Consider the following 25,307-nt stretch of genomic DNA (forward strand, 5'->3'; position numbering starts at 1 on the left):
TCCTTTTTAAAGTATGCTCTTTTAAGTTGGGGTTACAACATGTTTGACTCAGGAAATAAAATGTTTCCATGTAAATTGGCTTTATTTACAGTAGACTTTTCCATTATTACATAAACATAAATTTGCCTGCCTTTTCTTATTCTCCATCATAATTATTCTTATTCATAGTCTTGAAACACATTTGGAACACATTAATATGGAATGGGCACTGAGCCCATGGAGAAGGATTTGCGGTGACTCCAGGAGCCACCTGTTGACCCCTGAGGTCCGGCGTTGATCCCTGATGTCTGGCGTTGACCCCTGAGGTCCGGCGTTGACCCCTGAGGTCCAGCATTCCTGTCTTCTTGGGGTTGTGCTGCAGGCGCAGTCTGCACAGTCTCAGGAATGGAACTGGAAAGGGGGTTATGTAGAGCAAACAGTGTGTGGCTTGAACTTGAACCAAGTGTGGTTCTGCTAAGACCCTCTTGGGATGGGCGGACTTAGAGAGGCTGGGGATGACATGATGGCATGCCGGGATGGTGGCAAGGGAGGGAGAGGGTGGAAGTGGAGGCAGGTGGTCTCATGAGACTGTTTTGTCTCTGTTTTGGGGAGCATGATTCTGCCTGTGCTTAGGGAAGCATGGTACTGTCTCTGGTTAGTGAGTCATGGTCGTCTCTCCGATTAGGAGGTCCTGTCTCTGGTCAGAGGGGCACAGTCCAGTCTCTGGTTAGGGGTGTGGTCCTGTGTCTAGTTGGGGCACAATCCTGCCTCCAGTTAGGGTCTTTTTTTTCCCCCTCCCAAAATAAGAGTCTCGCTCTGTCACGCAGGCTGGAGTACAGTGGTGCAATCTTGACTCACTGCAACCTCTGTCTCCTGGGTTCAAGTGATTCTTGTGCCTCAGACTCCCAAGTAGCTGGGATTACAGGTGCATGCCACCACACTCAGATAATTTTTGTATTTTTTAGTAGAGATGGGGTTTCACCATGTTAGCCAGGCTAGTCTTGAACTCCTGGCCTCAAGAGCTCCACTTGCCTCAGCCTCCGAAAGTGCTGGGATTGCAGGCATGAGCCACCATGCCCAGCCTTATTTAGGGTCTTTATGCTGGGTGTGTGTTCACTTGGCCTGTAGCCCACTGACCAACAGTTAAACTGGAGGGAAGAGGGCAGAGAAAAAGCTCATAAAGTTTCATGGGAAGCTGGGAATGTGGAGAGATTGTAAGATGTGCTCGCAGCTTCATCAAAGGGTAGAACAGACCCTGCAGGGAATGGTGTCTCCTCACAGACCATGTGGTCCAGGATGTCTTTGAGAAATTTCTCTTATCTCAGGCATAATGATAAGTGTGGTGGTAATAATGGCACTTCTTCACTGAGCATGCATTTACGTGCTAGGCACTATGTAATGAACAGGAAGATTCTCATTTAATTCTCACGGTGCCCTGCAGACAGATGAGAAACAGTTCAAGATCCCACAGCTAGCATGGCAGCACTTGTTTTGAGCCTGGATTTGGTTCCCGTGTATGCTGTCAGTCCCTTCTATAAGACACAGGCACACGATGCTGATGGCCATGGTCCACTTCAGAAGTCATCGAAAGGACTGAGCTGCTCCTAGATCCCTGTCCTGCTTAGGGAGACAGCTGTTCAGTGAAATAAGCACCTTTCTATTGTCTACCATGTTGTATCCATGGTCCAACTCTAGGATCTCCTTGCTGGAAGGGCCAGACCACAAGCGAGGTGTCCATCTCCTGAAGGGCTTGGGATGCTCCAGCTTGGAAGAACCCATGTATTCTAAGGAACCCTGAGGAGTTCCTCAGGAAGAAGCCTTGCATGTTCTAAGAAGGGGGTGTGACAGCGAGGACCCATGCTTGGTCTTTTCCGGAGCCACATTGATATCAAGCATTTGGCATAGGGGTCTAAGCAGTGTCCGGGAATGGAAGAGTCAGAGCAAACTGCCCACCTCCAGAACCATCCTCCACAGCTGTGACCTTCCCAAACAGAAGCCTCAAAGTGGGAAGACGAGAGAGGTCTTAAATGGACTCCTCCCAATTCTGCCATCTCTAAGATCTGTAAAGAAGTAAAAAAAAAAATCCTTGGAATTTCTTTTGTAAAACGCAGCTGTCTTGGAAGGACTCTCAAAAAGATTCTGAATAAGCTATAATCATTTAATGAGTGATGACAACATCAAGATGTTTTCAAGAAGGGCCTTCGCCACTGAAAAATCGAGTTGTTTAGTGGGACCTTGTAATCTCCAGCCAGCCACGAGCCCCCTCTCTGGAGTCAACAGAGCAGTGTGAGTGAAATGCTACCCTGTTTAGGATGCCTGCCCTTGCTCTTCCAATTTGCATCAACTGTAGATTTGTGCATTAACTTTTTAAAGTCATTGTTGTTGCTCTGTGAATTTAGATTAGAGGACGATCAAGGCAAAAAGTATCCCTGACAAAGTGGACAAAAACCTTAATCAGTGGACCTTCTAGAGTGGAAAAAGAGCAGAAAATAGTTCATAGATCTGTTTTGGGTAGGCTGTACCATTCCATTATATACCTTAGAGATTCCAGTCTTTATGTGTTACTCAGTTTTGCATAAATATCGTAGAAATTATGTAACTATGAATCAGCTTAAAAATTCTAAGTAATCACTGAAAATGAGTTTTTTAAAATTAAAAGGATTAAAAAGAACTCTGAAATTGATATACTTTACTTAATGATTTATTGCATGATGTTGTCAACAACAGTACTAGAAATGTGGCCTCTTTCCATCGGAATAAGTTATTAATTGGGAATGTGATTATGCCCTGACAGCTTTCCCCTATTTATGTAAGGAATAGAAAACTGGGGAACTTCACACTTAATTAGATAAGTTGGGATATGCAATATAAGGCTTTTATCTATATCTGTGGGATTTTACAAAAACTCGACTTTGCAGTCAGTTGTATATTGTTTGCTTTAGTTGATTATATTTGAAATGGGTGATTGGAATGCATCTCGTGCCTAGGATAATAATGTGCTATGATCCTAAGTATTACATCCTTAAGGAAAAACCGAAACAACTCCATTTGGCAGTTATGGAACTGTAGACCATGTGAATACTTAGCATATGCCCAGAGACAGAAGTGTTGCAATAGCCTTGCCACAGAACGAAAAGGTCATTTTATCTTTACTCTGATGTAGTCTGATGCGGTAGAAACATGGAGTGAAATACTTACTTTTATATTAAGTTAGACTTCACGATTTATTTTAGCATTCCTTTTTGAGAAGCTTTCTAAGCCCTCAGCATTAAGCAGCATTTTTCCTCATCACGCACGGGTCTGAGCAGGTGACCACGGCTGGGATAGGTGCTCTTGTGTTTTGTGCAGGTGGGCTGGCCAGCCATTGGGTGTGTGTTTTTCCTAGAGTAAGAAGACTCCAGGCTGAGATGAGAGCTGGTGAAATGAATTACATTTCCGTCTCCTGTGATACGAGCTGCTGTTGCTTCTTTCAAATGATCAGATTTACATTCTGTTAATAGGTCCTTTAAAAATGTAATGGAGTGAGACGGACTTCTAAAGATTTTTCTGTGGCCTGGATACACACGAGGGGATTAGAAATTACTAATTCACTAAAATGAAAATGTGGGCTTCTTTTAAGGAAAAATTCCCTTTGAACATTGACAGAAGTGGGCTTAGGGAAGGGGAAGATGTTGCCTGGATTTTCCACTTAACTCTTGTGACCACTGGAGCATCCTGACTCCCTAGACACAAGTGATGGAAGTTATTTTGTTTCCACTCTAAACACTCTCTCAGGGGGACATTGACGGGATGGTGGAGGGTGTGTTTCATTGTGACAACAGCATCTTGGGTGGGGAATTTGCTGTTGGTGAAAACCCGGTGCTTTCTCTAAGTCTGGGTGATTGATAAGGGTCTGACATGCTCCTTCATTTGGAAAATGGTATAATAGAATTGGTTTCCCAGTGAATAGTGCCTTTTTCCCAAGACTCATAACCAAATATTTTCACAAAGATGTTATATCTCCATGCATGAGCATTCATTTTGAGATGTCCATTGTAATAGAGTTTAAGTATGAATGTGTTTTAAAAATGATTTTAAAATCATTTGCAAAAAAAACTGTGTTTCAAATAGACAGTGTCTGGCTGTTGTATATAATCATCATAAAAAATGTCTATAATTGTGCTGTTTGCTAATAAACCTGCCTGCTTTCAGAAAATCATCCTAAAATGTATGTGTGCAACAATGGTTTTATAAGTTCATTTTTCTTTGGGGCAGCTACAGCAATTTTCGGTTTCTTTTTATATTCCTGTGACCCTGGTATTTTTTCAAGATTGGTTACCAGCTATGGGTGTACTGCAGAAGAAGTAAAAACCACATGATTGAATGGGCAAAATATGCTCTGCAGTCCTTACATGTTCATACCAAACTGCAAAGGTATTTGCAAAACCAGACTGCCTTAAGTTAATTTTTGCACAACTTAAAATGACCTTGTCATTGACCAGAATGTATAGGATCCGCTGTCGCCTGATGACTTTATGCCAGTTCATGAAACGGATGTTCTTTCTGATCTTTGCACCAGAGTTGTTTACTTTCAGTAAATAAAGTGGCTGCACATGCAGCGCATGCAAATATGCTAGTGGTAGAGTTTCTATAGATCAAAGACGACGTGCTGGTGTGGGAAGCAGCTGCTCTGATCTTTAGGTGACACCGCTCCAGCAAAACTGCCCTGATTTGTAATTACATCAACTTTCACTTGCTAATAAAAATGCTCCCAAGGAATGGGTCCACCAGTGACAGGTTTTTCTAAACAGGCCATGGTGTTACTAACATCATGACATAGAGAAGTTCATGCCTCTTTCTTGCTTCCTTTTCTTGCTGTCTTCTAGGAAAGGCCATTATTTGATGGTCTGTCTTCACAGTTTTAATTAACGGTTGTGTATCTTGGTTCTGATATGCCCGTGTGGTCTCCCAGGAAAACAGTGTTGCAAGTCATCCTCCTCGTGACTGTAGGTTGGAATTGGTCTGCCTGAGGCTGGGCCATGACTGTGACACCATTTACACCCAATAGTCCAGCCACATCTCAGATCTCTGTGGCTCTAGATAAGTAACTGCCTCTCAGGGTACATGGGAAACGCTGCCAACTGCCTAAGTTGTTTCCAAGGTAGCAAGGTTTTCCCATGCTTTGAGCCTCTCCCCATTTATCTTCTGCTGGTGGGTCAGAGATCGAAGGAGCAGATGCAGGCCTACAGGACTTCTGCTTCTTGGAAGTGAGTTACACACTTGTAGAGTGACTGGTGGGCACCCTTCATTGTATCTGGGTGTCTGTAGCACAGGACCTTTGAGGCAGCACCAATAGTTGGCTCAGAAATGATTATAGAGTGGGACAGACCCCTCCCTCTGCCTGCTCTGGGCTGTGCATTGGGCCTTTCTTCCCTTTCTGCATGTGTTAGAAAAGGAACCCCCTTCTTCTCCCTGAAGAACATGCGATGGTAGCAGGAGCCTTGAGTCTCAGTCTACAATGCCCTCTCCCTTTCACATGGTCTCCGTAGTTGCAGATACTGGGAAAAAGGGTCGTGGCCTCTCCTCTCCTAGGCTGTCCAGGTGAGGCAAGCGCCAGCCCACATGTGCAGATGGGTTAGTATTAGGCTCATGTCAGCAGGAGAGGCAGGCGCTCAGCCTATCTCCCACTAGGGAGGGGAAGAAGAAAGGAAGAAGGCGCTGATCCCTTGAGGCTGGGGATGTGCACAATGGAAGATCTAGAGAGGAGCTACCTTCCCGGGGCCATGGAGGCAAGATTTACATGCCACAGCTTACTCTGACAACACTCAATGTATTTAGCCGTCTCTTCTGAGGTTATTTAAAAATTAAACCTCAGACACCTCCTGCTGTGAACCTGTGTGCATTCTAAAATGCCACCATGTCTTCTGGTGGCCAAACTCCATGCCAGGGTGCATGGGGGGGCATATGTCAGTCCCTCCCCTCCCTAGGCCAGGCCAGCTCTGGCTGGTGGGTCAGGCCCAACCTTTACGATGCTCTTGTCTTCTGCAGACCGATGAAATGCCTATCGGCCCAAACATTCTTCCTTTATTATTCTTTTCTTAGATTACTTTTATGTTCCCCAATTTTTGAGGCCATGAAATAAGTTTAATAGCCACATAAAACATCTTTGATTTTTTTATTTAAAAATTAATAAAGAACTTAATGACAAGTATAATAATTTAATCTCTATATGCAATGCCATGTGTACATCTACATAAGGGAACCCTGTGCGTTTTACCTTGCTTTTGTATCAGAGTTTTTACTTGAATCTTTCCAAGAGAAGAATCACCATCTGTTAGTGACGAGTTGCAATTAAACTATGAAATGATTTTGACAATAGTTTTTTCCGTTTTAAACATACTTTAATTTTTAGGGAGGAATTAGTTTGTCTTCAGAAGTTCCTTTTTGACTCTGAACATTTTAATTTTTTTTTTCTTTTTGGTCTAGACTGGTGTGAAACAGTGATATTATTTTGTGCACTAGGATGTCCTCTTGTTTAGACAGATTTGTATTACTGATTAGAAAACTGCTAATACCCTTATTTCAATTTACTGAGATAGTTGGGATTCTTAAAACATAAGGACAGAGAACTTGTTGGAAACATTTTTATAACTTTAGTTAAAAACAGTATAAAAAACATGAAACCCATTTTTAAATGTTTACATGAAACAATTACACTTCCTTCATGTTATAGGATCAACTTCTTCATTGTTCTTGCACAAAAATATTTCTCATTTCCTTTTACTGATATTCAGGGATTCGAACCTCATATAGTGTTTCTGCAAAAGATGTGTGTGTGCACGTGTGTGTTTTAAATTAAAGCATACAACTGCGGTATTGTTTGAGTGGCCCCCAAAGAATGTTTACACGATATACTCTTCATTTTTTTTCAAGGTCCGATCTGATTACTGATCACTAGGTCCTTGTAGAATCAAAACACTTAGAACTAAAACAGATTTGCTATTGAGTCAGGAGGAAAATACATGGCAAGAAGTAGCTCCAATCTGATAAAAGCAGGTGCGATCCTTTTACCAAGGTCAGCCACTGTGGGTTTGGCATCTAATCAATGAGGTGTGCATGTCAGCACTCTGCTAGATGTGAAACTGCTGGACTGAAACTTCAAGACTAGGTTTTCCTGTATGCTCACAAACTATTCAAAATTTAAGTTGTACAAAAAAAAAGGCAAAGTAAGATCCCTACTTCCTATTGTGAAAATCAAAAAAATTGATAGACAAAGGCATTAATAGACTAGGGGATTTGATTTCTATAAAAAGATACTTGCAAGGTGCAAAGAAATGAGTGAAAAAATAAAGGAACTAAGATTTACATTGCAATGTGTAATCAAGAGAGAACTCTAAGTGTTACTGTTGATTTAAAAAATATCTAAAAACATTTGATTCACAGCTTTCCCCTAAGTATGTTGTTTAGTACAACTTACTAATAGGTTAAATGTAGGCGACGTTGTCCCTTGGTAGCAGCTAAACTAAACACGCTATTTCTCTTTGAGATGGTCAGGTCTTCCACCGTTAATACAAAGCATAACGCATTGTATATCATGTCTGGCTGCACTTACCATGGCTAACAGTTTCTCAGAGGATTGATCCACAAAAACACTGTCTGCCATGGCACAGAATGCCTGTGATTCATTGGTGGTTGGATTATCCATCGTGTATCTCTATGTGTGTTCTCAGATTCTTGCCAGAATGTATCAGTTGGCCTTTGGGTACCAAAAGATTCAAAATGAGATCTAAGAAAGCTTAGTGTCTGATAGCTCTGACCCTGTCTACTTGTAGCGATTAAAGGCATATCCTGACTTTGGGGGGACTCCTGGCTGCTGGCCATTTGGAAAATGAGCAGTAAACATGTCTTAAGTCTGGAGATGAAGAGGATGCTAACTTTGAGGTGTCAGTGTGACACTGAGATGTGGTCACTTGGCTTAGCGCTATAGCACATGAAGGCAAATATACATATAGTCACATTTTAGAGATTATTCATGGTCTCCGACCACTTGAAAAAATTGTGCTTTCTCCGGAATTTGATGTGCTGAAAATTGCACTCGCCCCCTGCTTATTTGCAAAATGAAACATAAAAATGAAGTCCTTTGCAAACATAAGGCTTGCTTTTTCTTCTCATTATTAAAAAGAAAATCAAGGCTTGAAAATAATTATGAGTTATAGCTGTGTACAGGGTGACAGCCTGCCATCTTGCAGGTTGATAATGTATTACTTGCAGATCGGGGGTGGGGGGAAATTTTTACTTATCATCTTTGACTATGTAAGTTTCATTTCAGATTTCACATCCCACATCAGTGAACTGCAAAGAACAGCTGGCAAGGAGTGACATGGAATACCTTGATTCTGTTAATTATCTGTTGGTACAAAGGCCTTTTTGGTACGCAGGGCGAGAAGTGGGAGGTGCCTGAATGGGCACCACAGTTCCCTCGATCCTATTCATTTTGGAAAAGTGTTGACTTAAACTCCAGTGGGTTCTAAAGACGGCCTCGAGACTCCAGACACCGTGAGTGTTAAAGGAACCAGAGTTTCCATCTTCCGTGCTTTTTAGTTTCAGTTTTGGATTTTTGCTTGGGAGTGGAGGAGTAAGTCTCCTGAGAGTAAGGCGAAGGTATGACCTGAGTTTCCTCAATAGGGTGGAGTTTTCTCAGAACTGGCTGGAGTTTGTCTTCTTGCTGCTTAAAATCCAGCTCCACACTAGAAAAGAGAGAGAGTGAAGAATTTAGCATTTGATCTTTTCCATATGAAGATCCCTCTTAGTGACAGCAAAATTTGGGCATGGTCAGTGTTTGTTTGTAATGTAATGTTATGGTTTAATAAGAGCAATTCGATACACGATGTTTCAGCTGTATGCGGCCGTGAAGTATTTCAAGCAGGCTCACTTCCTTTGGAAAATAACTTACTTGCTTCTCTCGGTGAATCTTTAACATTGTGTTACCGTGCACAGTTGGTGTATGTATTTGTGGAAATGAAAAATGTGAAATGTGAATAACCCCATTGTTTGTCCACAGTCTGTTCACCGGCGCTCCATGGAGTAAAACAGAAAACCAAAAGTATGAGCGGGCAGGGGTCACCTTCGTATATCTATACCAAGTGCACTCAAGGTCTGTTCCTGTGCAGTGTGTCACAAGATCAGAGAAATAGATTTCTCTGATCCTCCCACCTAAAACAATTCTGAAAGGAAATGACCTTGGCTGACATTCTCCTTGGCAAAAGCTTATCTGTCTGAAAATCTCCTAAGGGCCATAGTGCCCATCGCTGGGGAGAACAGTGTGTTCATGGAGTCAACACCATTGAACGGTACTCCGTCATTACTAACCACAGTTTATTTGGGAGAAGTGTGGGGTATGTTCAGTAAAGACAACACAAAAGTAAAATCACATTACTCAAGTCACGGCGTGCAAGCACAGAGCCAATGTGGAAGCACATTTGCCAGCAGTGATAATGTTTGTGTTAGAAGATGGTGTGAAAGATGATTTTTGAACTATGTTATTTCTTACAGCATTTCTCTGAAAATTGCTGTCAGCTTGTCTAGAGCCCTCTCTTTTCTCCATGTCTTTGCAAAGGGCCACATTTGATCTTCTAACTTTGAGTCTTAACAGGTCCCCTTGGCAATTAGGATAGGACCCCCGGTCCCTGCATCGTTTTTCTGTGATGATCCCTGCATTGAGGAGCTTTGCTTCCCTCTCTGCTCACCCTGTCCCTCCTTGGGACCTCTGTGGTCTGGGCCAGGCCTTGGGAGGATTCCGTTCTGTCCTCCTTCCATGTCTGGTCTGGATGCCAGACTAAATGTCAGTAGATTTCAGTAAAGGCTCAGCGTTGATGATAATGCATGAGCTCATAACATTTTATAACCAGTGGAACCATAAACCATTTATAAACATGAAATCCTATTGATTTAGAGAACCATTAATCCTAGACAAATTTTGACATTTGGGAAAGACAGAAACAGCCAAGCTATATTATCTGGAGTTTTAAAACAAGTTCAAGACCCATCTAATGGGCCATTTCACGTTTTAAATCCACTGTTCCATTTTTTCTCATTGTCAAAGACTCTAATATTACTCAAAAAATTAAAAAAAAAAATTGTCAGAGAAGTTTTTGGCTAGTAACCTCCTGCTCCCAAAACAAGTTATCCTTTTCCCTTTTTTCAAAGAGCCTCTTTGAGTTATGCTCTAATTTATAGGAAGTAGAATAAAATCTCATGAATTGAAGTCTTGCTAATCCAGACTATGTGATGATGGAGGCGTAGTCCCTCTTAAGGACAATTGTGGAAAGTGTAATCTAAGGCTATACTGCATTAATGAAATTTGGGCTTCAGTTCTGTGACGTGGTGCATTAGAAGGACATGTGATTTCCACCCCGTCTCTTCCACCTGATGCTGGTTTGGGAGTTGGGGGCTCGTTAAGCTTCAATTCTTTCACTTCAAGGAGAGATAATAGTTCCTTCCCTGGCTATCATAATTGCTGAATTGTGGTAACAGTCTCTCCCCACCAAAGAATGCCCATGGACGAGCCTCCTAAACTATAAGATGCAATTTAAATATTATTGTACCATTATTATCTGTTGATCACTAATCTTATAATGGAAACAAGAGCTAAGTAATAAAGGTATCTATTGGGGATCTCTTCAACTTGGACATTTAACAAGGAAAACAGAAGCCTGCCAATCGAACCTGTGAATATATGGTATGTTAGGTACAGAAGCGTAATTTTACCAAGTGCTTCGGTAATATCAAAGGTGTGTTCTCCAGATCGTAACCCTTTCGACAGCCCCAGGTTGGTTTTGGGTTATTAAAACGAGAGAAGGTGCTAGCATCTCCTAGGCTAACAGTACAATTCTGGCTACCTGTAATTATTGAATTCCCATTAAGCAACTACATTGGGAATCCTGTTATTAACCAATTTATCACACCAAGGAACCATGTAATCACAGAATAATCTAATCTGAGTTCTTGTTAACAGAATGACTCAATTATCTGTCGAGTTGATTCCTGTTTGCACTCCCCATTACGCTGCCCTGGGAATCTGCAACCAGAGGCAGGTTCCTTGGTAGAGGGCACTTGTGAGTCTGTGAGTGCCCACTTGGAAACGCCCACAGTGGTGGCCAGCGAGTTGACCCTGAGGTCCGCCCCCCAGCCCATCTCCCCATCTGTCACATGTGAGTTGCAGTGGATTTGCGTGTGGGATGATGCCGGTGCACCAGCCAGGCAACGTGTGCAGAGGTGTGAAGAAATAATGTGCGTTGTTCTGGACACTGCTTCCTGCTCAAGGACTTTTCTTGGGGAAGCACACCAAGTCTCTAGATTGAGTTTGACACACTGAGTCTCTGGGTTGAGTCTGAAGCAGGAACCTGACTGGAGGGGACAGCATCAGAAAGTTAACCGTCTGGCCAACTCTGGCTCACATCGAACAAAGGTCCCTTTAGTCTTAACAGCTAAATGGATCAAAAGGCAGCAACACTTGCTCTTCTGGTCAGAGTAGTGGACTTGGAGAAAAGCTGCTGCTAGATGTTCCAGGGCACTGGGACTGCCCTGCACATAGACCTCTCTCTGTATTTGAGCCAGCGGCTTGTCCAGATAGTGCCTGGGGGCCTGCCTGGTGGAGGGCCCGTGACTCTTGCTTCAGCTTTCCCTTCCTGCTGCCTGGCAGACCGGTGGTAGGAGGGTTGGTTGCCCTGCTTGGGGCTACATCTTTGTCCGCTGCTGCCTGCTTCATGGTTATCACTTTCTCCCCACCTGAAATGCCTTTCTGGGCTCTTGGCATGGCTGGCACTCCTTGGCCCACTGTTTCTCAGGTCTGCATAACCTCCTTGTTGTCTGACCACCTTCGGAAAGGTTGCCCAATCCATCCTTCCTTATTTGTTTTTGCACTAACCAAATAATTATTTGTTCCCATATTACTTGCCTTCATCTTCCTAAATGCATCTTCTCGAATGCAGGCACCATAACCAGGGGATGCCATGCCGTCATCCTCTTTCTGTTCCCAGCAACTGCAGCAGGGGCTGGGTCCTGGCAGTTGCCTAAGTAATATGGCTAGAATTAGTGAATGAGAACAGAGTCTTAAAACGCAAATTCTGGCCAGGCACGGTGGCTCACGCCTGTAATCCTGGCACTTTGGGAGGCTGAGGGGGGCGGGTCACTTGAGATCAGGAGTTCGAGACCAGCCTGGCCAACATAGTGAAACCCCATCTCTACTAAAAATACAAAATTTAGCTGGATGTAATGATGCACGTCTGTAATCCCAGCTACTCGGGAGGCGGAGGTTGCAGTGAGCTGAGATCGTGTCACTGCACTCCACCCTGGGCAACAAAGTGAGACTCTGTCTTGAAGAAAAAAAAAAAAAGAGGCAAATTCTACCTCACTTTTAGTCCCAGTTGCCCAGGACTGCTTTATTTTGGCCAAAAATTATGTTGTGTCCTCCCACAATGAGACACCTTCCTTGCCATAAACAAATAAAGCTCTGCCTGGAGGCAGCGTCAGAACCACTCCAGATGGAGTCTGTGGCCTGGTTCCATTCTGTCAGAACTTATCGAAGATCCTGAAACATTTTCTGCAAGACACACTCCAGGATCTTTTTGGAGCCTGACTCCCATGCCACGGTCCCCTGCTTCCCGTCTTCTAGGATTCTACAGTAAGATCTTGGATAGGATGGATGAGGCCAGCAGGGTCTGCTTGTGAGTGACCAGCTGCCACTGTCGTTGTGCTAAGGGGGAGCCTGAGTGTCACTTTATCCCCTTTTCACTTTCCTGTGGATAGAAGGTGGAGGTCTAGCCCGATGTTTTCTGGGTGATGTTTGTTCTGAGCACCATCATGGTCCCAGGCCTCCAGACGTGCTGTGTGGATCTGCTTTCCCAGGGCGGCTCCAGCGCAGGGGCTCATTCTATAGCCACACAGGCACATGGGAAGCCGGGGCTCCAAACCTTGTTGTGGTTTCTCAGGACTCTGGCTATGGCTTTGCACAGCCCCCCTGAAACTACCCAGGCCTCTCTCCAGCAGCTCAGGAGGCCAGAAGCCGAGGGTGGTGCTGCTGCCTCCTGCTGGAGGGATCTGGTGTTGGCAATGCATGGGCGGGGGAGTGTCCCTGTCATGAGGAATTCTCATTGTCATGAGGCAACCTGGAAAAAGTCCTGATTATTGAGATTCAAAGCATGAGTCTGAAGCAGCTGGAGCCAGGCCAGCCTTACCTGTGCGGGGTGTTCTGTCCTACAAACACCTCAAACACAGGCTGCAGAGTTTGCTGGATGAGAAGGGAAGATCCCTGGACGGCTGGGGATGTTGACAAGACACGAATCCCTGGGGACTGTAGGGATTTACCTTTGTAGCCCTCTCGCTGCCTGCACCTCCATTCTCCCTCCAGATAAGGGAATCATCCACCCAAACACTCGGTGCCCTGGGGCTGTGTCGCCCTCGCTGTGCTCTTGGCAACGCCCTGTGATGCATGATTAAAGCAACTGAGAGATTTAATTTCTTGGTTGGTCTTTCCCTTTTCAAAATGAAAGTTTTAAGTGTGGGAACTTTCTTACCACATGATGATTCTGTACATTTCCAAAGAAAGAAGAATCTGCCCTACATCTCAGGCTGCTCTCCAGCCTGCACCCAAGCTTTATTTTCTTCCCAGAGACTGTGCTAGGCTTTGTAGTAACACTTCTCCCCACTGCCGCATGCGATTTTGCAGAGCGGCATCCTTCTTGCTTCTCCAGCTTATTCTCTGTTTGTCTCATGCTCCTATAAATACTCAGGCCCTGCCACAGTTTCTTTAGCAAGCTGTCACTGAATCCTCAAGATAATTTAAGAGGAACACGTTTTTAAAGTTGCCTTCTCCAGTCGCCTGTGTGTATCAGTTAAGAGTTAAAAGCAGGACAGTCTGGTGCCCTGGACCTTGCTTGTTTTCTGGAAGGGAAGAAAACCCTTAGTCTTTGGGGTCTCCAGCCTCGACAGGGCCGTGTGGCTCGGTGGCCAGCAGGTCAGAGGCCTCTGCCTTTCATTCTCTTTGAATTAGATCTCGGAGTCTCCCCAGTACTAACTGTGGCACTGCGCTGACTCACGCTCTGCCTCTGTGGCTAAATCACCTCACCTCGGGGACCTGAGTGTGCTTGGCTGTGAAGTGATGGCCGAGATGTGCTCCCACTTCACACAGGGGTCTCCTGGAACAAGGCCGAGGCCCAGGAGGGCAGGCGAACCGGGATATGGGCTGGCTTTTATTGTGTAGCTTTGGATAGGACCAGCCATGTCCCCAAAGCACAACAACTTATGTCAACTGACGTTGGTGCCAACTTGGCCAGTTTTATGTGAGCGCCATGGGCAGCACCAGCATTGTCCAGAGGAAGCTGAAAGTTGGGGTCCCAATCCCAGGTTTCGCTCTCCCCCTTGTATGAGAGGTGAATTTAGGGAAGTCCTTTCTGGGCCTTGGTTTATGGATGTGACCCTGACCCCCTCTCCAGGCTATATAAGAACCAGGACCCCAAATATTTGTTGTTCTAGTCTGAACACATCTCCGTGTACATATCTAAGGGGCACTGGAAAGCCAGCATGTCCAGAACCAGATCTTTCCCCCTGCCTGCATCTCTGTCCTTCCAGACTCAGCCTGCAGCCCCCATTCACCGCCCCGGATGACTGCAGACCCTGGAATCTAGCTCGACTTGCTCCTCCTGCCTCTGCATCCCTGGGTCGAGTGGATTTACCCTCAAAACACCCGTTGTCCTTCCTTTCCACCCACCTTCCGCTGCTCTAGTCCAGAACTCCAGCAGTTTTCTCCTTGGCCATCGGAACAGCTTAGCCTCCCTCAGTCTGTATTCTCTCCCACTCCAGTTATCAGAGTCACCTTAGGAAGTCTGGCAAACTCCTTCTCAAATCCCTGCTTATCCTTGAAAACCTAGGTGACACATCACCCCTTCTTTCTGTGGATTTTCTGGAATAACGAAGTCCACCCTCCTTCCTGCCTCATCCACACACCTCTGGGATGAGTTACCGCTCTGGCAGCATTGTCTCCAGGTTTCTGCAAGAGCCTGTCTGCTGTGGGATCACAGCTGTTTTCCCCAGGTCTGTGAACTCAGAGGGATGGACCATGTTTAAATTCATCTTTTGTCCGCAGTGTATTTAACACAGTGCCGGCTCCGAACCTCCTCTATTTGTTTGTTGAATTGCAATAAACTGATGAACTGAACCAAATCCCCTCACTTCTAATCTCAGCAAAGTGCTGCCGCCCTATTTTCTGTTTTCATTTAAAATATATACATTTGTATAATTCTATTTATTCTGTCTATATACTTTGTTATATACTATTCCTATATTATGTACCTATATTATATATATTATGCATGGATCTCATCCTAATAGTTTAAAATATTAGTGATTTGTAGTTACTAGCTTTTCAACACTTCAAACATAGAAATGATTCACTGTAACTTCGTATCCTTCCTTTACCACTATTTTACATAGTAAGTGCTTTAATCAATGTTTATGGTATCACTGTAGGGCTTAAAATATCAGAATAAATGGCTCATCCATGATATTGACACTCAGACTATAAGATCTGTCCCCTTTTCCTGGTATGCTATGAACAAGCAATTATGATTATAGTTTTTTTAAAAGAGCATTAGCCAGATACCCTAGCTATATATTTTACTACAAAGGATCCAAAGTGATAGTTAGACGATGAGCTGAGCTTTCTGAATGCATCTTGGATGTTTTCCCTGACCATACTGGAGACCTTGCTTGACTGAAGCTCATCCTAGGTGCCCATCCTACCTGCGGCACTCTCTGCAGTGCACCTGTGGCTCTGGGGCCTAAGCCTCATCTAGGTGCCTGGGTCTGAGGGCAGGTCAGATGCACAGGGGTGGGAGAACCTGGCATCCCATAAATAGTGTCACCGAGGAGCAGAGGCAGACCCAGGTCATTTGGAAAGCCTCCGCCCATCGTAAGTTCTCCATGAGGAAAGTCACCCCGTGACTAACGGCACTGCCACGTGTCTAGGAAGCATATCTTATGCCATCCCCTAGGAAGCCAGGAAGATGGGTCGTGATAATCCAAGGGGTCAGTCCCTTCTTAGACGTAGCCTGCAGTACACTGCTGTTCCTGACCTCAGCGAAGAGCAGCCAGTTTTCCGACTTTTGTCAGAAACTGTGTTATAACTGCCTTGAAAAGGCAGGGCTGTTGTCCTTCTCTTCTAAGCTGGTTGCTGTGAGTCCCTCGTGGCCAACCCAACCCTGAGTGGGCTCCCATGACCAGGACCATCACCTTGCCTGCCCGTCTCCTTTCGAAGATGGGAGTGCGTCTGTCTAGAGAGACGGGTGACGTCCCGGGCTCCCAGTGTTGGAGGGAAGGCTACAAAGCCACGCTGCCTCCCTGGGCCAGCAGCCTGGAACCCTCGTTCTTAGATGTGGTCAGGAGCTCCCATTCCATCCTGATACCCACCGACAGCGTCATCTCCACTAGATGCAGCAGTGATAGTTCTCATCACACACGGAAACCATTGGCTGCTTGTGTGTGTCGTCTGGTGTCACCAGTGACTGGTCTAAACGTCAGCCTGCGCATTCCTGCAGGAGGTCCCTTCTCAAACAGGTTCTTTCAAGACGCCTCTCAGAGGAAGATCCCGCACCACTGAATTCCCTAGTCACTCTATTCCCCATGGAATTTCCTATGACCTAGCCTGGGACTTCGTGACCAGGACTGCATCCTGTATTGACCCCCAGAAAAATCTCCACACTCCTCTAAAACTGAATTATCTTTATCTTCCCATGAAACTGACAGCGTAGCCCCCTCATGCTATTTTGGACATTGGTAAATGCCTCCTTAACTTTGACCTTGGGGTATAACCAAAGGCTGCGACTATCAGTATAATTAGCCTTTCTCTGCTAATAAATTTTAACGAATGGTTCCACAAATAATATGTTGAGATGGCTAATCAGTTTTCAGTTTTATGGCTGTAACGAGTTTTATAGCATCTAAATAAGAGAATTAAGGTGTTACTAAACATTAGTAAAAATGACTAAACCTAAATCCATACATATGCGAGGGATATAAATAATATATTTTTAGATTTCAAATAGAAAAGAAAAAACTTGGATTATTTAGCTTTGGGAATTTTCAAGAAGAATTTTGAGGTCTGTCAACATCATTCTTTTTTCGTGACTTCATTAAACAAAAATATTTCCTTACCCAGAACAACATTGTGTAAGGTGTCATTCAGGGATTCCTTTCATCATCTTCCCACTCTGTCACTCACGGTAAATACTAGAAACGGAGCGCTAAACATTAGGCAAAAGGTAAACTTCCCCCACCTCAGTTCATGCTGCTAAAGAACTTAATATGCACAAGTGGTGGTCATCGAAGCAGGGCTGGAAAGGGCACTTTCATAAAGAGATAATCGCTGAATGACAAAGGCTGCAGAGACTCCACTCCAAGTGGGCTCCGGACAGGCTCGAATTGGCACGGATTCTGCATACAAATGCAATTACCACTCGTAACAATAGGACACCATTAGTCAGGAGGCGCCCGGTTCTGCCGGCTGTCTTGATCGTGCACTACCCTGACCAGCTTGCTTTTTGCAATACACTCAGAATCAGTGAAGTGCCAGTGTGCGTGATTTTATCTGGAACTCTTTGCACCCTCTGTTTTGTGGTCTTATTGGTGTTGCAATAAATTACCAAGGATGATGTGAGAAAATGCAACCCATCACTTTTGTGAATTCTTCACTTAATCTCATAATACTAGATATTTTCCTCATCTTTCCTGAAATCCTCCAGTCATTTGGGGAAGGCACTTGCCCTCTTTTGGAGCTTCCTGCTTGAGAAGCCATCAAAAATTGTGATGGACTGGGACGTTCTCCAGCTGCTCTAAGGGGGAGTGTTCACAGGTCGTGAGGTTTCCCGTCCATCCTTGGGGATGCGCCGGCTGTTTCTCCTCCTAGTTCCTGCCAGTTGTTCCTAACTCTCCAGCCTGGAGGGCTCTAGAGAGACCGTCCAAATCCTCCCTAACCTGGCCTTCCTCCACGATTATCTTTTCTTTGGAGTCTGCTTTGCCAGGTCGGGCACCCTGGCTTCCTTAACCTCCTCCTCACCTGCCTTTTACGTCCTGCACCTGTGGTTCCCACCTTCAGTACAGAGGGCTCCCTCTCACCACAGTCTGTCCTGACCCTCATCCCAGGGTCCCAGAGTAAGGGGCCCTCTCGCCACAACTCTGTCCTGACCCTCATCCCAGGGTCCCAGGGCAAGGGGCATGCATGGAGTTGTCTTCAGCAGCTTCACACTCCTCCCAGTCTCCCAGTGCCTGGTGCAGAGCTTGTCTCTTAGGAGGTCCATTCAATTAATGCCCATTAGGACCCCAAATGGAAAGGGCTAAGACATTTTTATCAAAGTGGTTGTTTCAAATTCCACCTGTCCTTGGCCGGACATGGTGGCTCATGCCTGTAATCCCAGCACTTTGGGAAGTTGAGGCGGGTGGATCACGAGGTCAGGAGTTTGAGAACAGCCTGGCCAATATGATGAAACCCCATCTCTACTAAAAATACAAAAATTAGCCAGGCATGGTGGTGCACGCACGTAGTCCCAGCTACTTGGGAGGCTGAGGCAGAAGAATTGCTTCAACCCAGGAGGCGGAGGTTGCAGTGAGCCGAGATTGCACCACTGCACTCCGGCCTGGGCAACAGAGCAAGACCCTGTCTCAAAAAAAAAAAAGAAAAAAAAAATTCCACCTGTCTTTGACCATCATATCAAATGGTGAAAGCATGGCGTACACAGCAAGGCATTTCACAAGCTCCTCCTCTCTGTGGTGTCAGACAAGTGGCATGGAGCCTTATGGCATTCCCAACCAGTCAGGTTCCAAGCCCACTCATTGATCCACTGCAGAATTATTAGTGTCACTCGAGGCCACTTTGTGTGGTGGCTGTGATGATCCAGAAATGAAGCAGGCACAGCGTGCTCCAGGAGGATGTGGTCACTCAGGGCTTGGAACTAATGGTAGGAATTCTACCATTTTACAAGAAGATTCTAAATTCTGGGAAAGATGCTGTTTAATGAATCTGAGTCAGAATTCCTGTTATCTTTTAAATATTGCTTGCATCTCCAAAAGCCTTTGGATTGCAGTTGGTCCATGTTATTTTCATGAAAATGTACAAATTAGAATTCAGGCCATTTTGTTGCAGTACTATTTTACAAATTAACCATTTCAGCAAAGGAGAGAATGGCTGGTTTGCAATGATATGTTTCATTGTTCCTTTCTGAAACCACATCTGAACAAAAGGTGAATCATCAATGGTGTGACTCATCAGATTAGTCTGACAAAAGAATTACCAAAATAGGGCTGGAGAGAAGAAATTTCAACTGCTTATGAGCAAAGATTATATTAGTAATTTATCCATAAAACATTTTCTGAAATAATTACAGCATATTTTGACAAGAAATATGGAAGATAAGCCAGAAAAGTTTTACTAAAGAAAACGGAAACTGGAATCTCTTTTAATCTTCTTTCATGCTGAGATGGTTTTAATTAGAGTAGCACAATTGGTCTAGATCACAACCGAAGGGACGTCTGTCATCTTAGAAAACAATGGAGCTGTGTCAACCATCTCAAAATTTGTCAAAAATATCACTTTTGGTACTTGGAGTTTCAGTGGTCTAGGAGGAAGCCCATCAAGCCTGTGCCGAAGAAGGTTACTCAGCTCTGAGTCAGTAGATTTGCCAATAAGGGAGAGGTGTCTTTCAGCTGAGAAATGCCTTGTGACTCTCCACATTGTTACCCTTCTGTGCATTGTCTCTGGAAACCCATAGTTCCATCCCTTGCATAATTGTAAGAAGCAGTTCCTGGGATTTCGGATCTGGAAGGGACCTCGATGATGCCTTAGTGCAACCCCAGAGGACCTGGAGACTGAACAGACACCCCACCCAAGAGAGAGGGCAGAAGCTCAGCCCTAACCTGGCAAGTGCGTGGCAGGCTTTCACGGGCTGATGTGTCTCACCTTTCGCTTGTCGTACTGGTGGGTTTTTTTTCCCCCTGAAATTGCATCAAGACCTTTTGTCCTTTTGATGCTTTTTCCTAGTCCTCTATATTTCCATGACAGAATTATTTTTCATAGAGAAATATGTACCACCTCCCATGGCAAAGGTACACATTTATTACAGGGCTGTGTTGCTAAAGCCCCAGGCAGCCAGGTCTTGAACACGGTATCCTCTTCATCTCCCTGGGCCAGGCATCACTGGAAACACGGTGGACAGCTATGCTGCTCGGAGAGGGTAATTGGATTTCGAGTGAAAAGCAGTGTTTAAATGCAAGACAGGCAGGGTCAAATTCATTGCCCTCCAGGGCTTTTGGCCTTCCAGAAAGCAGGGTATGACAAATTACAATGTGTGAACACTGGCAGCTGTGATGGCCCCACCTGTTCTCAAGCCTCTGGGACAACCACAGTCATGTGACATTTTAAGATTTATTTTGAAATTCCTTTAAGCTACCCAATCCCAGGGTGTTCCAGGCATCCCATGGTGCACATGGAGAAGTGGGTTGTAATGGTGGTGTAGGGACTCACAGCAAAGTTCCTGAGTTCCCGGATTGAGGCCGTTGCAACTAAGACCCAGGCTTCCATCCGACCGCAGGGACTGTGACCTGAGCTACACTTTCCCCTGCTGCTGGGGTTGTATCTACAGATTCGTATGCAGGAATTTAAGGAGGACTTGCCTGTAAGTTTTTATGTGAGAACAAGACATGGACTTAGATTTGTAAAGCCTTTGAAATTTGGAGACACCCTCTGGCTCACTGGGAGTCTATTCTTCCGCGATGCTGTGGCCCCCCATGTGCACTGCTACTGGGTCACCTGAATAGGTGATTCTTCCTGCTCAAGGACTCACTGGGTTTTGAACAGTTTTCTACCAGAGAAACTTCTATTCTTAAGCTTCTGACATTTGGGGGTTGACTCACAGGACTGACCGCAAGCTGCTAAGTCATCCAGCTCAGTCTGCATTGCTTACCCTCCCCTTTCTCTTTGCTCAGTAGGACCCTGAGGGAAGTTACCTGTCCCTGTGTATCAGCAACGCTCAGCCTCCAGGGCAGAATCAGACAGACCTGAGGCTTCCCACAGCCAGTCCAAGTATCTGTTCCTCCTAGTATACCAGTGTTTGGTAGTCAGATAGGATTACATAAGCCTTCTTAGCTGCCATAGTAGATTAACCACATGGCCCTGGCCTTTCACGCTGTAAGTGGTGCACCCATGATGTTGGCACCCTTAACCGACTGACTTCTCAGTCTTTGTCCTGTGACTCTCTGTTCTTACTTCTCAAGTTTCATGCTTACCGAGAGGATGCTAGATTTGTTCCTGGACCTGTTTATACAATTAGTACCCACTATTGAAATGATGTGATTATTGAATGTCATGCGAACCAATAAGGCATGAGAAGATAGTCGTTGCTGTGAGTTCAATGCTTTGGAAAGAGCGGGCTACCACAAAATATTCAATGAAAAAGGTAGGGACAGGCCAAGTATGGATTCAGAAGGATTCTGAGCTCAGATTCTGCCACCTTTGCTCCACTTTAAAGACAGGAAAATTGGTGTGACTCATGGCGGATGACTTGGAACTGTAGTGGGGGTGCCCACATTCAACAAAAACATCTGGGCCTCACCTCTGAAGGCTGCCCTAACTTGAAATCATTTAAATGTGAGATTTCAATTCATGCGATTCAAATTAAAATAACATGTTTAAGTTAGGTACATGTCATTTTTTTATGATTTCCCCATTGATTGATTTTTCAATTAATGGACCAGAAGTGAGCTTTCACTCCCTTTATCATCTCTTCCTATAGACCTCAGAAAACCCTTATCCAACATAATAACCACCTTAAGAGTAATTGTTAAACTTTAATTATTTCCATTATAACATGATAGGGAATTTAGGAAGCAGCATTTGATGAGCTCTCTGTGTTCAACTTGGTAGTCATAGTGCAGTCTTTATTTGAATACTGGTTCATTTCTTGAGTTTCACACTAGTTTATTTCATTGACAGGACTCAATGAAATAAAGGCTTTGGGAGGCAGTGGGAATCCAGCCGAAATACTACTCTGCAGATGTCCTGGGACCAAAAGCCTTCCAGGGTAACTTCTGTTTGTAGCAGAAGTTTGGCTCTTGTAGGGATGTTTTGTCATTGTGATCACTCCAAAGGGAGTGATTTTAAAAATCAGGAAAGAAAGATCTAAAATTCCACTTTTCCTCAAACACTACCTCTTCCAGGATGCTTCTCCCATTTATAAGGGGGTGACAGTTGGATCTGCTGGCTATCGAGGGCCACATCTCTATTCAGTTTCTGAGGATGCCACGAAAATCACCCGTCTGTAAAATTGCATCTGCAGTAAAATTCTCAATGAGTAGTCATGCATTTTCCCTGTTCATATGAGATAATCAGAGCAATCACAGTGCCTCACCCTCTACCTAGTGAGTCTTCCTAAATCTTGGCAAATTCCTGTGGTGCTTGGTCACTCCCAGTTCTTTTAGCAAGTGGACCAGTGGCTGATGTATTGGGATTCATGTAGAATGGTGGTTGAGCCAGTTCAGAACAGTGACCACTCGAGTAATTCCTGAAAAGACAGATTTCTGCCCTTCAGACACTTAGTCACTTTTAATATCACTTTTTATAGGAGTGAGTTCTGGATTTAGAGCTAAATTCATTTAAATTATTTCAGTTACGTTAGACAGTATTCATATATATATATATATATATATATATTTTTTTTTTTTTCTGATCACCCACAGAATATTACGTAGGTTTAGGCTGAACAGCTCATTCTCTGAACCTACCCTGGATGTCTTGACTCACTGTTGCTTGGTTGCGTTAAAGACAGTATGAACTTCAGCTCCCAAAGTGACAGAATCTGAACTCTGAGTATATGCCGGGTCATCTGCACTCTGTACTTCCTAACGCACTGATGTTAGTGAAGGGTAGTTTTCGGTCAGCATTATAACCCTTCGTTGTTGATTCAAAATTCTCTTTTGCAGTATGAGTGGAGTGAAAAGTTTCCCATTAAGCAAACTTCTCTGATCTGTTGCTATCATTGAGTTTCTAATTTGGAGGAATTGTTGAAGAAAAGACCTGCATGGATGCCTCATTTTAACCTCCTCATTGGCAATTGCCAAGAACAGTCAGCAGCTTGGTGTGCCATGCCAGGCTGCTGCAGGGGCCCCTCCTCCCTTCCTTCTGCCAGGAGGCCTTACCAGTTTGTGTGTGCCTCTTACAACACTCTAAGGTGGGCGTGGTTTCTGTAAGGTAGGCTTTTTCAGCCTCAGTACTATTGATGTTTGGGACTGGATAGCTCTTGGTTGGGGGGCTGCCCTGTGCAGACAGCATAGGATGTCAGCAGCATTCCTGGCCTCTACCTGGTAGATAACCACCAGCAGCTCCTCAGTTGTGGGCAACTGAAAACGTCTTCTTCCAGACTTTGCAAATGGCCCACTGATTGAGAACCTCTGCGGTTAAGGAATGTGCTAATGTGGACTTCGGTGCCCATCTCTATCTGTGGTTTCTTCTGCCTCCTCCGAGACAAGGTCTCCAGGTGACCCAACTTTGCTTTTGCTTTTAAGGAACCTGGGCCGGAGGCTGGGATGCTCTGTCTAGATCGGAGGCATAGATGGCCAGATCTAGGCTTTCCCTTGGGGGAGAACCCTGATGGGTTCAAGATTGTGTAACCTCAAGCCTCTTTGCTCTCCCCATGTCTGTGTTCTTAATGTAGAGGACAATAACTTTGAGTAACTTTTTAGAGGGTGTTTGGTTTGATAATTGTTCTTTGATAATTTGGTGGATCACTAAAATTATTCTCCAGTCTAAACTTAAAAAAAAAGAACTTATAACATTTCTCACTACTTTGTATTTTGTTTGTGAAAAATTACATTTGCAAAAAGAAAAGAAAAAAGGATAGCAATCCTTCTGAAGGTTTTGACTATATCTTAAAATTCTAAATTACTGATGAAAGCCAAACACAGCTTCTTCCTGTTGGGAGTTTCTGCTGTATTCTTGTTGATGTCAGTCATACAAACAACAAATTAAAAACCACAAGGAACAGCTGTAGGGGCTCTGGAGCGGGGATTCTGCCCGAGACAGGCAAGCGGCACAATCCTTGAGAGTTCCCAGGAAATAAAATTCCACATTTGGTGTGAGCAGCCCAGGTCTTCCCATGGTATTCCTAGCACATATGGTGTGGTTTCAAGCCTTTGATCTATACCCTCTGAAGGGACTGTATTTTACAGCCTTTCCAGAACACACAGCCCAGGGCTCATGGCTATCAGTTCCAAGGGAGCAAGCCATCAAACTTATACCAATTCTTGAAACCACTAAGATACATTTGCAAGATAAATGGGTTCAAGCTCTCCCACGTCCCATGGTTCTATACTTGGGGTGGAGTATTTGGAGGTAGCTTAGAATTACAATCAAGTAAGGTCCTTCCCTTTTTGTCTGATAGAATCATCCCAGCATGGCCCCAGATTGTTCTTGCATTTGTGGGTAAACATCGTTTGTCACTCATAATAAGAAAGTGGGAAGAGGAGAACGTTAACATACCTATAGATAATACATGCACTGTTCCTGCATGTGTCACAATTAGCTGTGTCTTGCCCCGTCCGATATGAAAGCCTACAAGATAAGAACAGGAGAGCATTACAAGCGGTGGCTGGGGGTCACTGGCTTTATAGAGCAGATGCCTCAAATCAGATGCCTTCCCAATGCCAAGCTCATCATGGTCATGGAAATTGATTAATGCGTGTTTCCCAGTTTGCTCCTGTCTCTGCTTTCCTTGTACAGAACCAATGCAACACTACAGCTAAGATGGTATTTAAATTAAATTTAGAAGTGAATATACGTTCCTGGATGAAGTAAATAATATAATTTTGTTACAAGCACAAGGAATTTCAGATGTTTCAATGCAGATTTATGGTGTTTTGAAGAAACTTTGAGGAAAAACCAACCACAGATACATATGCTGACTCCATGGCTTATGTTTGCTCTACCCCCGCCTGTCCTGCTAGAACTGGGACTGGCTAAGTGCGGCCTGCAGGCCAAATCCCTCTGGGGCCTGGTTTTGTCCAGCAAACTAAGAATGGATTTTACATTTTTAAGTGCTTGAAAAAGAAATTGAAAGCATGTAATATTTGTGACACATGGAAATGATCTGAAATTCAAATTTCATTGTCCATCAATAAAGTTTTTACTTTTGACAATAAAATGGTGAAAATTTTTATGAAAATACCTATTTCCAGTATCCTCAATTTTGCCTCTTGGTCTGCAAATCCCTGAACATTTACTCTCTGGCTCTTTAGAGAAAAAAAAAAGCCAA

General features: G+C 44.3%; 2 protein-coding genes across 7 annotated transcripts in view; one reads left to right on the plus strand and one right to left on the minus strand.

Annotated features, from left to right (window-relative positions):
• The window catches only part of DOCK1 (dedicator of cytokinesis 1), a 545,325-nt gene that overhangs the window by 223,135 nt on the left and 296,883 nt on the right, over positions 1–25,307 (plus strand). The window lies entirely within an intron of this gene.
• The window catches only part of INSYN2A (inhibitory synaptic factor 2A), a 61,602-nt gene continuing 42,409 nt past the window's right edge, over positions 6,115–25,307 (minus strand). Inside the window, exons 3-4 of one of the 4 annotated variants that reach the window (XM_007964400.3) lie at positions 24,536–24,607; positions 6,115–8,705 (exon numbers count right to left, since the gene is read on the minus strand). In XM_007964400.3, coding sequence (XP_007962591.3) covers positions 8,522–8,705; positions 24,536–24,607 — 256 coding nt within the window. In that variant the 3' untranslated portion in view covers positions 6,115–8,521. Of the gene's footprint in view, positions 8,706–19,870; positions 20,225–22,030; positions 22,563–24,535; positions 24,608–25,307 lie in introns of those variants that run through there. The other 3 variants (XM_073019452.1, XM_073019450.1, XM_007964405.3) reach the window with 3 other exon arrangements.

Source organism: Chlorocebus sabaeus, chromosome 9 (genome assembly GCF_047675955.1).
Source record: "Chlorocebus sabaeus isolate Y175 chromosome 9, mChlSab1.0.hap1, whole genome shotgun sequence".
NCBI classification, from domain to species: Eukaryota; Metazoa; Chordata; class Mammalia; order Primates; family Cercopithecidae; genus Chlorocebus; species Chlorocebus sabaeus.